Source organism: Ipomoea nil, unplaced genomic scaffold, assembly GCF_001879475.1.
Source record: "Ipomoea nil cultivar Tokyo-kokei standard unplaced genomic scaffold, Asagao_1.1 scaffold3069, whole genome shotgun sequence".
NCBI lineage: Eukaryota > Viridiplantae > Streptophyta > Magnoliopsida > Solanales > Convolvulaceae > Ipomoea > Ipomoea nil.
Genome location: NW_017619497.1, coordinates 2,836,639 through 2,854,409, shown reverse-complemented (window position 1 = coordinate 2,854,409; position 17,771 = coordinate 2,836,639). Strand labels below are relative to the sequence as shown.

Here is a 17,771-nt window from a genome sequence, read left to right as displayed (position 1 = left end):
TAATAATTAAACTCCGAGAATTCAAAAATAATATAATAATAATGCACAAGGTTTTATAGGCTTTGGAAGCTATGATGTTTTTAGGAGGAGAAACTGAAACTATATGTCGTCTTTTGCACAACCTTCGACATATTCCTTATCCATTTCTTAGTGGCTTCTTATTCCTTATCCATTTCTCAATGGCTTCTTTCACTTCTTTGCCCTCCTACTAGTTTATATTTATCTATTTTGTATTTCATTATGAAGAATGGTAATGCAAAGCAAGTTGAAAAGTTAATAAGTTTTTGGAAGTGATCTTCCAAAATAAAAAAATAAAAAAAAATAAAAAAAAATTGGAAGTTATAAGGTTTTACTTTTATTTTTTGTTGGGAAATTATACTTCCAATTTTTAATAGAAAATAAGTGTAATTTTCATCTCTAAATTATAATAGTACTTTCTAATTTAGTCATCAAGATAATTTATTTAGGGGGGTGTATTCAATCATGACTTTTGTAGAGTTTTAAAGACTTTTAAAACGATAGATTTTAATAAATTTTGATTGACTTTCATAGAGTCGTTTAAAACTTTTTAAAACTTTATAAGACTCTATAAAAGTTTATATAAAAAACATTCATAGACTTTTATCAACTTTTTATTTTAAAAAGTCTACAAAAGTCATTGAAATTCTAAATTGAATACATCCTTACAAACTTTCAATAATTTTGATTCTTATCATTTATAATTTTCTTACAAAACATTTATAATATATCATAAAGTTATTCTTATTATATAGTTCTTCACTCACAACAACATTCTCAACATTATTATTTTTATCCATAGTATGCTGAGACTTATATGCTAATTACTTATATATATTATTAATAAACATCAACAAAAAAAAAAAAAAAAAAAAACTATTTCATTAGAAATTCATAACAATATTGAACAATAAAATTTATAATAAAAGAATTGATCAAATAAAATATTTAAAAATATAATTACAAGTTCCATAAAATAAAAAAAAAAATTAAAATCTAATATTAATAATATATATAAAATTATACTTCATATATTGCTAGGCATCACACAAAGAACTATTATTTGCAATAGCAATTTGAGACTGCGAACAACAAGGTGCTACTGTTTGCAACCCCAAATTGTTGTTGCGAATAATAGTTCGCTATTCGTAGTAACCTGTTGTTTAAAAAAAAAGGAAAAATATATATTACGAATATAAACATAAAAAAAATCAAAATCAAAATCAAATATATAGTATTTATATGAATATTATGAAATATATACTAAAATTTGACGATGAACAATTTACTTTGTTCATGTATTTAGGGAGAATTAAAGAAAGTTAGGGATGAAAAATTCATAGAAAAAATAAAAATCAATATAAACAAGCAATAATGAAGTAAAATAATATTATTTCAAATTTTTAGAGAAAGATTGTAAAGTTCAGGACAGAGAGAAAAAATGATAGAGTTTATGTATGAGGAAAATATAGGATAATGAAGAAAAAAATAATTTTATTAAATTTAGATAGGTTTATAAAGTTTAAATATGGAGAAAAAATAAAGTTTAAATAGAGAGAGAACATTCAGAGTTGTTAGAAAGAAAATTTTGAAATCTTTAGGTTGATGGTTGGATTTCAACTATGTATATTTGAGAAGGAAAAGTCTACAAAAGTCCTAAAATTAAAAAGTCTACAAAAGTTCATAACTTTTTGAAGACCACATGACTTTTAAAGACTCTTTAAAAGTATTAATCGAATATCACACGACTTTTAAAGACTCTTTAAAAATCTTGATTGAATACCGCCTAACTTTTAAAGACTCTCTAAAAGTTTAAATTGAATACCTCTAAACTTTTAAAGTTCATAAAAGTCTTTAAAACTCTACAAAAATCATGATTGAATACACCCTAGTCATTCTTTTAATAGATTTGACTATTTTGGACATAGACAACACTAATATAGAAATAACAAGAATTGTACTTTCCACATAATTTCCTTTCTTATTGTTTGTAACTTAATATAAAATTATCTTTTTTAACTATTAATACACATTTTTTGTAATTCAATACTCTCTTAATTAATTCACGAACTACCATTGTACTCTCACTTTTTAATTTAAGAATAAAGGTCAAATAGGCCACTGAACTGCACACCAAACTATAATTAGGTCATCGAACTCAAAAAAGATGCAATTAGATCCCTGAACTACACAAATTTATGCAATTAGGTCTAAAATGACATGTTTATCTGCCATGTAAGTTTCGAATTTTAAAAATAATTTTAAAAATAATTTTAAACAAAAAATTAATTTAATTTACCTGCCATGCAATAATTTTTTTTTAATTTTTAATTAATTTTTTGTTTAAAATTATTTTTAAAATCCACAACCTCCACGTCAGCAAAGTATTAGGTAAACAAGTCATTTTAGACCTAATTGCATGAATTTGTGTAGTTCAGGGACCCAATTGTACTTTTTTTTGAATTTGATGGCCTAATTGCAACTTGGTGTGCAGTTCAGTGGCCTATTTGACCCTTATTTCCACTTTTTATAATCAATTGTGAAAATTAAATATTAATCTATTTCATAGCTAAAATGATAGTATCTTATTCTAGTTATAAGCAATAAGGAAGAAAGTCATATTGAGAATATTTTTTGAGTATTATTGACTCTAATATAATGTAGTATTTGTTATATACTTTTTTTATTTGTTGTAGTTCAAAGAGTCGATACTTCATCATCGGAGTTCAATCATGTGACTTTCCCTCAAGGAGAGCCACAAAAGTGTAATCTGAGTATAAGGTGTTTTGCTCATATTGAGAATATAATTTTACCATTTTTATATTATTGTTCTTTATGTATTAGGACCAAGTTCTCATGCAGCCGTATGGTCACTCACCATTAGGTATGCATAAACTCACCACAAAATGTTCAGAAATGCATCATTAGGTGTAGTGTAATTTTTTTTTGGTGTGTGGTGCATTTTGTGGTGCATTGATATATTTCATTGTGGTTCATTTCCTAACACTGTATGGTGCATTTTTGCATACAGCACTGTCCACATTTGAACCAATATATATATATATATATATATATATATATATATAACAAAATAAGAATTATCAAATTAGTCCTAATCTATACTTAGATGTGAACTCAGTTAGTTTTTCTTCTTCTTCTTTTTTTTTTTTTTTAAATACATCCAAACAATGAACAATAGGAGACCTTCAAGAGTCGGACCAAAAGCTCCATGCTTAGCTTCTAGCTATATCCCTCCGATATGGAACACCATACCGGCCATCAATAATTAGGATGTCACTGACTTTTAATAAATTAACTAATGATAACATGTTAAAAATGTTAATTATATATATATTTTTAATTCAAGTATTAATGTGAAAGGTTTTATTTAAAAATAAATAAAATTGAAGAAATAGGATTGAGTAATAAATTATAAAATTCTCACCCCTTCTATTCCAAAAAAAAAAAAAAAAAAAAAAAAAAAAAAGTTATACAATTCTCAAGACTCAAATAGTAATAAATATAAATTCCAACCACATTTTCTCATCCAAATGAATGTAAAAGAAAAAAAAATAAAATTAGAGAGGGTCATTGTCAAATTAATAATGAGAGGATTGTTGTCTAATGTCTAGCCGCAGATATGTATGCGCAAATTATGCTGTGCAACCGAATGCACCTTGCAAGGTGCATACGGTTGCAAAACGGCGCCGTTTTGGTTAAAAAAAAAAAAACGCGCGTCCCACTTAAAGAAGAAATCAGGTTCGATTCCCGGCAATAGCATTTTTATATATCTACAAATTCATAACTATATATCTACAAATTCATAACTATATATCCACAGTGAATGAATGAAGTAAAAATCCACAATGAATGAATGAATGAAGTAAAAATTCACAATGAATGAACTAAATATCCACAAAGATTGAACTAAATATCCACAATGAATGAACTAAATATCCATAAATTCATACCTATATATCCAGAAATTCATAACTATATATCCATAAATTCATAACTATATATCTATAGTGAATGAATGAAGTAAATATCTACAATGAATGAACTAAATATCCATAAATTCATAACTATATATCCACAAATTTATAACTATATATTCAGAAATTCATAACTATATATCCACAATAATGTTATTGCCGAGAATCGAACCTGAATTTTTTTTTGGAATAAGGTTCAAATTGGCCACTGAACGTAACCTGAAAATGCAATTAGGCCACTGAACGAAAAAAAAAGTGCAATTAGGCCATTGAACACTCAAAAAATGTGCAATTAGACCACTAAACTCTCCAAACGTATGCAATTTTACCGGATAGCAGGTTACCATCAATTTTAGCAGGTTACCTGCTTACGTGGCAGCTTAGTTGGCATTTTAAATAATTTTTAAATAATTTTTAATAATTAATTTTAATAATAAATTTTTATAAAAAATTAGAAAAAATTAAATAAAAAATAAAATAAAGTCGTTTTTATTTTTTTAAAAAAAAAATTTAATAAAAAGTTATTATTAAAATTTATTAAAAATGCCAACTCAGCTGCCACGTAAGCAGATAACCTGCTAAAATTGAGGGTAACCTGCTATCAGGTGAAATTGCACATTTTTGGAGTGTTCAGTGGCCTAATTGCACTTTTTTTTCGTTCAGTGGCCTAATTGCATTTTCAGGTTACGTTCAGTGGCCAATTTGAACCTTATTCCTTTTTTTTTTTTTAAGTGAGATGCGCGTTTTTAGTCAAAACGACGTCGTTTTGCATCGTATGCACCATGCGCATGGTACATTCGGTTGCACGGCATAACTATTGATATGTATGAGTGTAAATATGTAAAACGGGTAATCTGCTCTTGACAGCAATGATGGGTAGGTGTATCATTAGGCATACTTTTTGAGGAATTTTTATTATATTATAAGGAGAGAGAAGGGAGAGAACAAAATACTGGGAATTCATTTTCTTCTCTCTTCTCTACCTCACATTCTCTCCCATCCAACTTGGCAAAATGAATATTATATATGAATTTCATGATTCATTTTAGAATTAATTAGATGATGACTCTTTTTTCTATTTTTTAATTCATATGTTGAGGGTGGTAATCCAATCCTCAATTAATTTTTGCATAGACAATGTAAAAGTTCTCTCCAATGTTATGAAGTGTCATGACCCTAAAGTTGTTGGACTAGCTTCATAGTCATTTGTTGTGTCACAATTAAAGTGTCATGACCATAAAGGTGATGCACTAGTTAGAATTTGAATAAACAAGACAATCATGCAGCAGGTACCATATAATGTTCAAAAACAAAATCTGCTCATTCCCTTCCCAAATTGGGAGAATTACACTGGAAACCACCTGGCTGTTTACAAAGCAACAACTCTAGCATAGCACATCAAGTACAAGGTTGCATCATACTAAATTTCTGTAACATGTATTTACACCTTTAGAAGTAACAACTAAAACACATTTTCCCTCAGATATCGTATTCCAGCTAAATATCTATAGTCTAGAGATACAAGTGAAGTGAGAAATTCGAAGTGGATTAAGAAAATGTATCTTCTCGATCAGCCTCTGCAGTCTCACCTTCCTCCATGTTGCTGAACTCCAGGAAATGAGTTGGCCTGTGATCTTCATTATAGTATTCCCGCGGGGTGCCTAGTTTTACCCCATACTTCATGCTGACTGTGTGTTTCACCCCCATGAAGTTGTAATTCCATGGGCCATTGTCAGGAATCTGTGAAAAATTCCAAAACAAGTGTAAGTTTTGATGTATACAAAATCCTCCTTGGAAGGAGATAATAATTGCATGACAAGTCATGTAGTTCCGTCAGGATGGACATAAACATACCATGTAGAAACCGAGGAAACGATCACTCAGAAGCATTTGGACCTTCTCATAATGAGTTGGTAAGTAACCATGAGGGTTACTTCCTGTGTCCTTGTTAGCACGGCCCCACTCGTATCCTGTAGGTGTCAACTTGTAAGCAGTTAATGAGCATGATCCAGGTGTAAAACTGCATGTCAAAATGATACACTTCTCTCCATCCCATTGCTTGTTGTTCTCTAGAATCCTTGCATGAGAAGTGACATCCTACAGTGCAATAAATTGTTTAGAAGATGATATGAAAAGAAGAACAATCCTAGGAATAGAACTCTTTGCAGAATCCACTGACTCGTGAAAAATAGAATTGGTAATGGGAAGTATTACTTGTGGTGATAATTGTGGAAGTTCATTCGGTTGAGTGTGCATCCATCCCAAAGGCTCCAAATCATTCAAGAAGTCATGATCTGGAAGAGCAGACGGTAGATGCACTTGCTGATGGGTCCCCCACTGTGGTGCCATGGCAATACATCGAATTTCCTTCACCTGGGGATTATCTGGAGGACTTATACCATACAAATATCCAGCAATTTGTGTTCGGAGATCAGCAATACATATGAACTTCTTCAAAATATTTTTTGGCATAATGTACGTATAGCCAGTTTCCTGCATACAACAGTTGATACATAAACTTAACAAAACATTTTTTTCCAAATTATAGCAACACATTAATCAGACAAACATTACAATAGCGTAACAGAAACAGTTTTTTGTTATCAAATCAACAAGATTAGTACCTTTATGTCCTCTGAATTCACATAAATATGATTCACTCGGAGATAAAGGTTTGTGGCAGAAATTGCTCTGACACGCCAATCAGTTTTAGAGGCATAGTTAGACTGCTCATAAGGACTTGTTGTAGTGACAATTAATTCATCACCATGGACATTGGTGGTCCTTGTGGTGACTGCTGTCAACTGAGTGTTATCCTTTGCCTGCAAAGAAATATCATAACATTAGCAATTAGGCGAGTGTCAAACAGAAATACAGAATATAGTAAAGCAGCCCAGTTTGTCCAAACCCACACACCTGTTTCTCAATCTCTGCAATCTGTTGCCGCTGCTGTGAAGGGGGAGTAATCTCAGCTCCAAGTATAATATCACGGATCTCAGACTGAGTCAATGCCGATGTGTTAACATTGTTCTTCTTTGCATAGTCAGAAAGTATGAGGTCTCTGAGAGCAACCTCAACCTGCAATCATTATAATTTCATATCATGACAACAGTGAGTCAAACCATATAGGCTTAAAACAATGGGCTAATATGCCACACATCACACAAAAAGAGTAATGGATGCATAAAAGTCAGCATAGAAAAACCAACCTTCATCCACTGGTCATCGGTAAGAGAAGGCCAGATATGGTGTGGCTCAGTGACAATTGACTTGTCAGGCTTGAGTAACATCTTAGCCTTTTCATTGTTTACATGAAGTGCACGTAAGATGAGGATAAGTCTGGAGAATGCCGTGTAGGAGGAGATGCTTTTCAACCAATCATCATATATATTGAACAAAACCATTTGTGGTTCAGTAGCTTTTAGTATCAGATCACCAAACTTCTCAATCTTAAGACAAGCCTGGAAGGGTAGCTGTAACTCACTTCCTTTGATAACAATATTAGGAAAATCAAGCAAGTGAACCTCCAATGGATCAAGCATTCCTTTACGAGTCACAATAATTTGTTTTGGTTGTTCCTCAACAGGTAAAGAACGCACCAAAGCAGCCACCTCTTCAGCTGTTTTCCACTTGGCAAGCTGCCCCAACCGCTTTTGTCCTGCCCAAACACTTGTGTGAATGACCTGCAAAAACCAAGGTATATCAATGCCATGCCTAAACAGGGAATAAACAATCACAGTTCAAAATGCAAACCTTTAGAAACAATTGCCCTGTCCTTGGGTTAAAAATGAAAATTGCTCCATTAATAGGTTTTGTGGTTAAATTCCCTTCAAAGGTCTTGTGAATAGTCACACGATACACATTTGTGTCATCAACAAACCAAATTATCTGATTGCTGAATATTTCTCCATAGTTCTGGGATGATAGATATGGCTCTGTAGGTTCTGAAGAATATAACTGCAACCCTTTCCTTATCCGTTCCCTCAGAACATATAGTGCAGGATTTGACTGCATAATGCAACACATATAAGCTTAGCAATTACTGTCATATTTCATAATGTAGAAATAAAGCTGTAAATGAGAAGAATTCAAATCACAGGCACCTTCATAATCTTGTTCATCGCTTGAGCCAATAATGGCTTTGATCCAGGGAACCAGTTTCCAAATGCAGAATGCAAGTTGTAAGCAAGGTCAAGTCCAATCATTACACCTGCATAGGAACCAAATAGCATTCATATGTGTCTTAACACACTGAATGAAAATAAACAATTGCTCAAATATACAAATGGTTTACCAGTTGGTGATGGATAAATAGACATATTGTCTGTTGTGTAATCCATAAACTTTGCCCGGGTGTATCGTTCAATGTCGTGAGAATCATAGTCACCCCATCTAAGCTGCACATCAATCCAGTATTTATTACTTGCCTTTTGGTCAAAGACATCCTTTGATTCAGCCACAAGACTAGGTTTTGACATTGGCCACCTATGTGCAGCAAATAGAAGAATGTCAGCACAAGAGCTATTCATTTTGTAGCTCTTCCTGGGGTGAATTGTTTCCTTCTGCACAGTTTCAATTTCCAATGCATCTAACTCCTGATCTAGAACCTGGCAAAGATCCATGACCACACTTTCATGGATCTTCTGCCACAAGTGAGCACGGAATATCTGAATCAATGAGATCTTTAGAGTCGGTATCTTTCCGTGCATGAAAATCCCTGTCAAATCCAGCTGCACTTGGAAACCAACATAAACATTGGCACGATTGATTGTAGGTGACCACCAGAGTGTGAACCTACGGTTAGGGATTTGGTTAAGCCCAGATCTCTGTGCATTTGTCAGTTTCTTATATTTCATGGACTCTTCGAAACCTGAAGCCTTCTCCCAAAAAAGACCCTCCCATGTAGGAAAGCTGAAAAATCAAATCAAAAGTCAATCATAGAAGAAAACATCCAAAAACAAATGCCATAAAGAGCATGGATTTCCTTTAGTGTGTTTGCTTAGGTATCTTTTTTTGCTTGTGAGGGGATCAGTTGGACTGAGGGGTGATAAACTGATAATTGTGATGGTGAAGGAAGAGGAGTACATACTATGTTCCTTTAAATAGCGTATGCTCAAGAATTCCTTCAACTCCTCCAAGAGCTTGAATTACATCTGTTCGATAGTTGTTCAGGTTCCAAAGCTTTCCATCATGTCTCTGGTGTGTCCACCAGAAAGGATTCTGTTTAAGAACTTGGTACTGTTTAAAATCAGTCCGTACCCTCCATCCTTTGTCATATGCAAGGGTGTGACGATCCTTTTGGAACAAAGTATTTATTCGAGGTATCCCACGGTCCCAAGAATCCTACAAACCAAATTGGCAGAGTAAATGGGGCAGCTTACAGAAGAGTCAGGAACATAAAGCCATGAAAAGTTGGAATATTTCAGGAGAAAAACAAAGTCAAAAATGAAAATTCATACTACGTATTAAACACCTCCTGCTCCCTCAGTGATTAAAGAAAAGAGAACTCCACAATAACTTCATAAATAAACTAATGTTTGAATTACCCACAAAGTGGGGAGGAAACTAAATTGATATTATTAGCACTCACTTCCAGATCTTCAAGTGTCAAACGCCTATTCTGTGCCTGAGCTTCCTGCCTCTTCAATGCATACTCAGCCCAAACTCTCTGTGAATCAATAAATTCACTCTCCCATGGCTGCGACAGACTCGCAAAAAGTTATTACAGAAGCAATTAATCTTTAGTCATAAGAATTGAGATTACACGCTTGAGAATCACAGGTATACCTGTATGTATCTGTAAAGATTTGGAATCAACTGGTCTTCTTCGTGACTCATCCCACTCCTGAAATGGGTCACACCAACATCTGTTTGTTGACTATACCGAAGATCACTCTGAGGGATCAAAATGTGACCCATTGATAACATGCCCAGTCCCCCAATTTCCTTCGGTGTATAGAAGATTACAGGAGGGAACCTTCAGATGTCAAAGAGTAAGGTATTTTCATTAGCCAGTTCTCTGAACCTATAAGATATTTATGTACGCTTTGAAATTTGATGTAAACATTGTTTAATAACGATGTATTCCCTTTAAGCTAACACTACAGTAGCTAAGGAATAAGGATTACCATTAATCTCAATAATCATGTACTATAATTTATTAGGAGAACAGAAAAATTGCTATAATTTAAGATAAACAGATAGAGAAAAGTGCTCCAAACAAAAAAATAAAACAAAGTAGAGATATGTCCAGATACCTGCTGGGCATTTTTGAATTCAACCCTATCTTGATACGAGTTTGTATCTTATTTTCACATTTGACCAGAAGATCCAGTAGTTCCTGAGTGTGCACTGTTGCTTCACGGAAATATGTCATGAGACCTGTCAACAAGGAAATAAAATCATTCAGTTAAAAAGGAAATCAAGTCAAAAGATCAAGCATGCAAAGATGCAAAGGTAGAAATTTGAATCATAAACCATTATCTTACCTATAAGAGCTGTATTCCACTTGTTAACAATCTTTGTAAATGTTGTAGAGCCAGAAGACATGAGGATCTGCCTCACACGATTCTCAAACACCTTCATATGCTCATCATCCACCCTCAAAAAGGCAACAGCTGTCCGTTCCTTCGTCTGCTCATTCTGCAGATTCCATACTCCATCCCTTGTATTGCTAAATGCCTCCTGAGTCATTCTTATCTTTGGCAGTATTCTAACTTCAAATCCACACCTGCACAATCATATTTCACATGAAGGCAATGTCAAATCTATTAGGCACAATATAAAATCAAGGCTTATTTAATCATCCCTGAATCTCCTGTGATCTATAGTCAATCAAGACACTTAAACAAAGAACATAGAAAGATACAAATCTATTTTAGCATATCATTGAGCAATTGGAAGCAGAATGGAAGTTCAAGGAATAGAGAATAAATAAATCTTCTACCTAGACCTCATCCCTCCAAGTATATAGAACAATGAAAGAGATATGACAGCAGCATTCTAAAGAACAAAGAAAGTAATGTGCTGATTGAATAACCAAAATTCTAACAAGTTTCCAAGACGCAAGAATTAGAACGCTGCCCCCATAAGCAACAGATAGAGATAACGGATAATGAATAAGTCCAATTAGATGCACATTGAGCATCCTAAAATAGTAATCAAAGCAAATAAGAAAACACCCTAAACAATAAATGAATTGATGTGTGACTAAAGAAGATACATACATGCTGAAAAGCAGGTTGGGATTATCTTTACTGTATACAGAGACAAAACTGTTCTCCCACTCCAACGTGGTGATGCTTCTTGGTAGTCGGTTCTTCATGTCCCAGAAGACACTTCTCCCTAGATTGACTGAAATAATCAAACATAAAATAATCAGCTTCAGAAGAAAACTCAATATAACCAAAATATACTTGGGAATCTTGATTGAAGAATAATGTAAGATTGTAAGGTACCATCATGTTTCATGAGCCTCATCCGTGCATCTCTTGGCCAGCATTTCTTGTTGTTATAACCGACCATATTTTCATTATTAGGATCAGGATGCTCAGTAAGGTACCGTTGGATAAGATCTCGTGCCTCTTCATGAGTGAAGCGAAATAATATGTGCACCTTGTCAATGTATCTAGAGTACAAACGGATGGGATGCCGTTTCTCAACTCTAGTATCATTGTAAGTAATGAACTCATTAGGCATCTGTGGTGGACCAGCAATTTCACTAGCTCGAGTCAAACCCAAAAGCAAAAGATCCAGCACAAGCCCATAATACTGAACAACAAAAGATGCAAACTGGAGACCACGTATTAGCCCATATGAGTTTGTGTGGCTCATGTCTTTATAAGACAACACAACATTGTTCTTTGCAGTGACATAATCAGCAATATTATGGTCCAGTACCAGCCGGAGAAGCCTGCAGAAGTAGTGTGAAAATAAGGATCAAAAGATTTCAGCACTTAGGTCTAATCAGCAATAAACAGTACAATGCTCACCTGTTCAGCATGGTCAAATCAATTTTCTCAAAAAATTTCTCAAATTTAGTTTGAAGCATGACAACACATTGCCCTTCACTAGTATCCCATATTTCCTGCAAGTTGTTAATGCCCTGGCACCATTTGTAGACTAGTAGTGGTGGTGGCTCTGAATCAGCAGGTTTAATCCAATTTGGGAACAGATGACGCTTATCACCCTCATACCATAGGTATTGGTCAAGATATGCATCAGTAATCTTCTCCAGTGGCTCAATCTCATAGACCGGAATAAGGTAACTATACAAGTCCATGAACTCAATGCCAACCTAGAAAATGCATACAGAAGATGGTTATTAGTTTAAAGGTAAAAACAACTTTTAAATTAAAATAATAAAATAAAATAAAAACATAAAAAGAAAACCCATTCCTTAACTACACAAGCATACTGAAAAATACTGTCAAGTTAATGTGTTAATTACTTCTTTGAAGGCACGCTGGGTGAGAAGATGACGCTTAATCCTTGACAATGCCTCATGTGGATTATCATAAGCTTGCTCAATGAGACCCAACTCTTCCCTTTGCTGCTGATTTAGCCTTACAGCAACACTGTAAGATTCTTTCAATCTCTCAAGAGCGAGAATAAGAAGTTTCGTATCATGCTTATAAGACAATGGTGGGAATGGAATAGGAGAAAATTTCCTAGACTCCAACCAATGTACAGTAGTGGTATATATAGCCACTGCTTCTTCTGGCGTGACATATGGACCATCCTTTAGGTAGTTATGTTGTCGTTCCTGATACAATGATAAAAGCTATTTACCACAAATCCTCTTGTATATGCATTTCAAAAATGTAAACAAAATGTCTAGAAGATATTAGCTGCAAAAACTGTTGAAGGACATGAAAACAATCTTAACCTGTTCTGCCTTCAACCAAAGGCGAGTCAATCTCCCAAGATTTTTTCGACAAACTGTCTTGTCAACAGTTGCACCTCTTCTAATACGCTCCCGATTATAGTGGGCAACATTTGTCCACCAATCAGCCTTTGATTTCACATAACGAAGGATCATGTTCTCAATTGGAACTGGTAAACCAGGCACCTAAAGGAACCAAGAAGGCACACATGGTTAAAACCTAAAACATGAATTTATATCTATAATCTATAATTAATTAGTTATTCCATCACACAGACTAATCTAGATAACTCAAATGCTGCACCTTCCAAGGGATATTTGCTTTCCAACAACGCCAAGCCTCACTTAGATGCTGCAAGATGGTTCTTGCTTTGTTTTGCTTGATACCCTCTGAAAATATATAAACACCACCAAAATTACAAAATTACAGGCAAGGAGGGAACGATTAAAACCCAACACAAGGAAATAGGGGGGTGGGGGTTCACACCTGGCATAGCATCAAGTACATCATGCATAACTGCAGCACGAAGCTCTAAGTCAAAGTGACTTTCCACACGCTGTTTTGTAACAGTTTTAGCCACTCCCTTAGAATGTCGTCCCTCAAATTGCCTTGCAAGTAGATTTCCAAGCCACCGCTCCAAAAGAGGCACTATGCCACGTAGAAAGAACAACCACACCCTCCACATTGGTGCCCAGAAACCACAACCAGGTCCCTTTCCAACCGGCCCAGTGTTAAATCGGTAATAAATCAAATGCTTCAAATCTTTGCACATCCTGATCTGTCTCATAAGCCGGTACTTGTACCGATACATACCCGTCAATTGGCCAACATGTGAAAATATATACTGCAAGCCATCTGCCAACTGAAATGCATCTACATTCCCCAAACGAAACTGGACATTTGCATCAACTACTAGCTTTGTCAAACGCAGAATTTCTCGACAAAGATGGAAAGCATTACCAAAGCGTGATTTCTTACGTTCCTTGGTTGTAAGAGTCTTTACAGGCTTCAAATTGAAATTATAATCAAGGTGAAGATAGTTCAGATTCTTCCTGTGAATCAGGAGATTCAACATATTGTATCCCTGCTTACAAACTTGAAGACCAGCTTCAGCCCAATCCAGTTCTGTAGTTTGGAAAAACTTTGTAGCCTGAAGAGAACGGAACAGGTGCTTCTTCTTCTGAGCCTTAGGCGGTCTATGATGCAGTTCATTCAGCACAAAACATTTCAACAATTTCTGATAACTGACACGGACCTTGACAGGATAAGATGGAGGGCTGCACAAATGTAAGATCACAAGTTAAGAAGGAATAACTAAATCTGTGTCCTAACAGCATCTAAGAATACACATGAAATAAAAGACCAGGCCCTACCAATGCTCCTTGTACCACTCTGACACTAGGGGTATATCTTCAGCCCGCCGTGTGCGGCCAGATCTCATATTAAATGGACGTGGGGCAAACAGTAGCGATATACCAGCTGCAGTAGTATCTGTATATATTTGAGTGTCTTTGAGCAATGGTTCAACACCCTCAGGTAATTCAAAATCATCATCATCATCCTCAAGAATTCTCTTCTCTTTCTTCTCCTTAGATGTTATCGGATGGATCAGAGGATCATAATAAAAAGCAGGCAGATCAGGGTCCTCAGTTTTTATGTACATAATCATAGGAGTGTGATATACACAAAGCTTCACTTTCCTTGGCCTGTTATTGTAGAGATGAGGGAATGCAATTCTGTATTCTGTCCTGAGAGGTGACCTAATGATCAATTTATTGATGTCATTAAATTCATTCCAATCTTCATCTCCTTTCTCCATGTCACGATACAAAGGTTCAAACTTTGGGCCACCTGCAAAGGAGCCATTGAGAAAAAAATTCTACAAATATCTAAAATATACTTTAGAATCACAGTACATGTTTGTACAAAATGGGAAAGAACTTGGTATGCGGTAGACAAAACTAGATAAAATTTAGGGTACAGGTCCATTTCTTCTTTTTCTTCACTGGTTATTTAGTGTATCTATACCTTCATAAATGCATACTTGTCTACAAGAGATAGGAGTATGATAGGCCACCACCAGAGTAAAGCATTCCAAAAAAAAAAATGTAGGGCAAGGAAAGAAAGAAAGAAGAAGAAAAAAAAAAAAAAAAAAAAAAAAAAAAAAAAAAAAGCAGAAGAGCAAATAATGGAGGTGTTACCAGGAATGCACATGTTGAGTGCCTTAGCCGTGAAAAAGGATTCCATATCGAACAAATAAAAATAATTGTGATCAGTTAAATCAGAAAGCAGCTGCCCAGCTAAACGGTGAAGCGTTGCCATAATTGGAAGAGAAAGGTGCCACCTTCGGTAACTAGGACCATTGATAAGCTTTGTTTTCACCAGAGGTTTATGGTCATAAAACCAGTTATACACAGCAGAATCTTCTTCTTCCTCCAACTCCAATTGAATTGGCTCCAAAGGATCAACATCTAAAAGATTGTCAGCATAGTCAAGTGGAGGCTCCTCATCATCAAAAGGAGGAAAGCGCATTCTCTTGAAATGCCTCCGATCTCTCTTTTCTCGTCGCATCATAATCCACATTGTACCCCACTGCAAGGTTTCATAAGCATCAATAATCAATAAATAAATTCACTGTGATCATAATAAATTGTCCGCTTGCTAAGGTACCAAGTGCATATATAAGCATATTTATTCAGCAGGATAAAGTTGCAAACCTGTGCTAGATAGATTGGCTCAACAACCCATGGTATCTCATTAACAAATGTGATAGCACCAGTAATGTGATACAGAATTTTCACTTCACGCACCTACAAAGACAATAGTATTTAAGAGTTAACTCAAGGTAAGTAAAACAAATGAGGATTTCCACATTGAAGCCTATATTTAAACAAAATTGCAGAAGACAACAAGAAGAAAAGAGGAATATACTTGTTCCCAAGGCATAGGCATGTTCTCAAGGAGCTTGTAAACAGCATGCGGAACAAATTTAAGTGCTCCAAGGTACACACGTTTATCATGACGATATTTTTTGGAAGACATATCCCCATGGTCCCTGCACAATTTTTAAAAATTAAAAAATAATAATAATAATACAAGAACTCAATAGCTATTCTCACTCCTTTCTGTTTCTTGATTAGATGAAGGACAGTGTGTGCATTGATGAAGAACCATAATAACAGCACCAAATATATTGCAGAGAAGTCATGACATTACAGACGTGATTTTGATCATAACACACAAAGATGAAAAAGATTAACAACATATGCAACTAGATCATATCAATCTTCCCCTTAGTAGCCCTCTGTGATATTTTGAATTGAGGTTCCTTTATTCAATTGGAGGTGTAAATTAAAGATATACTAGCATCTCCAGTCAACTGCTCTTTCAGTTATGACTTTCTAATGTCAAGTGTAGTTTGCATCCTCCTAGCAACATGTAAATCGCATATACATGTAACTCCATGTGGTTTAAAAGCACTCAGAACAAACAAGTCCCAGAGGAGCTTTTCAACTTTCAGAGCTCAAGCAAGCTTAAAATTGATTAATTAAATCTAATCCCTCGCCATTTTGGTAACCCCAATAAAGATCCATCAGGGCTTTTCCATCGTAAGTTTGAAAGTAGATACATAAAGGAATCCCGTACATGGAACACTTACCGAATAATCTTCCTAACATGCTCGGGAGGCATATCCTCTTTCTGCGTCTCCACGAAACCAAACTTCCGTTTGTCACTGTATCTCTTAGAATTCAGCTGCATCCATTTCCTAGCTTTCTCTTCGAGCTGAGCCTCAGTCGGCAGAACAGTGTACGAAGGCGGCGGAGGCGGCCCTCCGCTACTAGAAGGTCCTGCTCCGGTAGTCCCCGGAGGCATTATTGGCGGAAGTCCGCCAGCAGTGCCTGGTGGAGGCGGCGGTACTCCTCCACCGACTGCCCCAGCGGTGCCAGGCGGCGCGTTGTTGCTCCACATCTCTTGGTTCCACATACCTACTGTACAAATTTACAAAACCCTAACGATTGCAGATACGTTGGAGGAGAAATGAAGAGAGAGGGAGAGGGAAAACAGTGCAGCACTCACTTCTCTCGATCGAGGAGAGAGTGAATTAGTGAAAGGGGGGTTTGGATAGACCCTAGCCCTTCTTCTGATACATAAAAACGGGTACAGGGCCGTCAAGGCGGTTCAGCTGGCCGACTTATTGGTATGTGGGCTGTGCGCTAGATCTGGTCATTGCAACACGGCGGCCCAACTGGATGTCTCATTTCGTTTTTCTTTTTCTTATTCTCACTTTCTTTTCTTTCTTTTTTTTTTTAAACAAACATAACATTTAATATAGAGTTTAATACGCGCGCACATATATATATATAATTCGGTTCATATGAAAATTAATCCTTAGGTGAAAACTGTGATTTAATATGGAATTTTCGTTCGGCAAAATGTCATGGCCATGATTAAATTTATTTATGATTATTGTTTTATAATTTAATACGCAGGGATAATGGTGTAATTTTACATGTTATTTTTTTGTGTACGATTTTTTTATACAATTCACATCGTGATTTTGATCATTTTTCCGGTAGTTTCCTTCTTCTTTTTTCATCCGGATATGTCATCGTTTTCCTTCGTTTTTATTGGAGTATGCTTCTGATTAGGTTGTTGACGAATATGTGATTTTAAGGAGATGCGCACCATAGACTTTTGAGTTGTGCATTGGTGCGTAAAGTGTGGTGCAACGTAGTACTTTGGGTTGTGCATTTTTATATGGCATTGGGTATCATTGCTTGTGTATGCGTTTATGATTTTTTTTTCCGATTGCGAATATTTCTCGCGGGTGATGCATTGTAGAATGTGATGATGTGCAATGTTGCACTTAGTG

The 17,771-nt window shown here is 35.2% G+C and overlaps 1 protein-coding gene across 1 annotated transcript; it reads right to left on the bottom strand.

Moving 5' to 3' along the window:
- Positions 1-5,310: 5,310 nt before the first annotated feature.
- On the bottom strand, positions 5,311-17,018 carry LOC109165191 (pre-mRNA-processing-splicing factor 8A). Its single transcript, XM_019313852.1, has 26 exons — positions 16,557-17,018; positions 15,830-15,953; positions 15,616-15,708; positions 15,100-15,490; positions 14,272-14,749; positions 13,385-14,175; positions 13,202-13,287; positions 12,901-13,083; positions 12,463-12,777; positions 12,005-12,309; positions 11,471-11,925; positions 11,240-11,366; positions 10,502-10,743; positions 10,271-10,394; positions 9,801-9,990; positions 9,604-9,711; positions 9,103-9,356; positions 8,308-8,924; positions 8,117-8,223; positions 7,767-8,021; positions 7,223-7,696; positions 6,930-7,091; positions 6,638-6,835; positions 6,228-6,506; positions 5,868-6,110; positions 5,311-5,753 (listed from the first exon to the last, which is right to left on the bottom strand). Exons 1-26 carry the CDS (start codon positions 16,880-16,882, stop codon positions 5,562-5,564), a joined length of 7,119 nt encoding a protein of 2,372 aa, XP_019169397.1. The 5' UTR covers positions 16,883-17,018; the 3' UTR covers positions 5,311-5,561.
- Between the last annotated feature and the right edge of the window lie 753 nt (positions 17,019-17,771).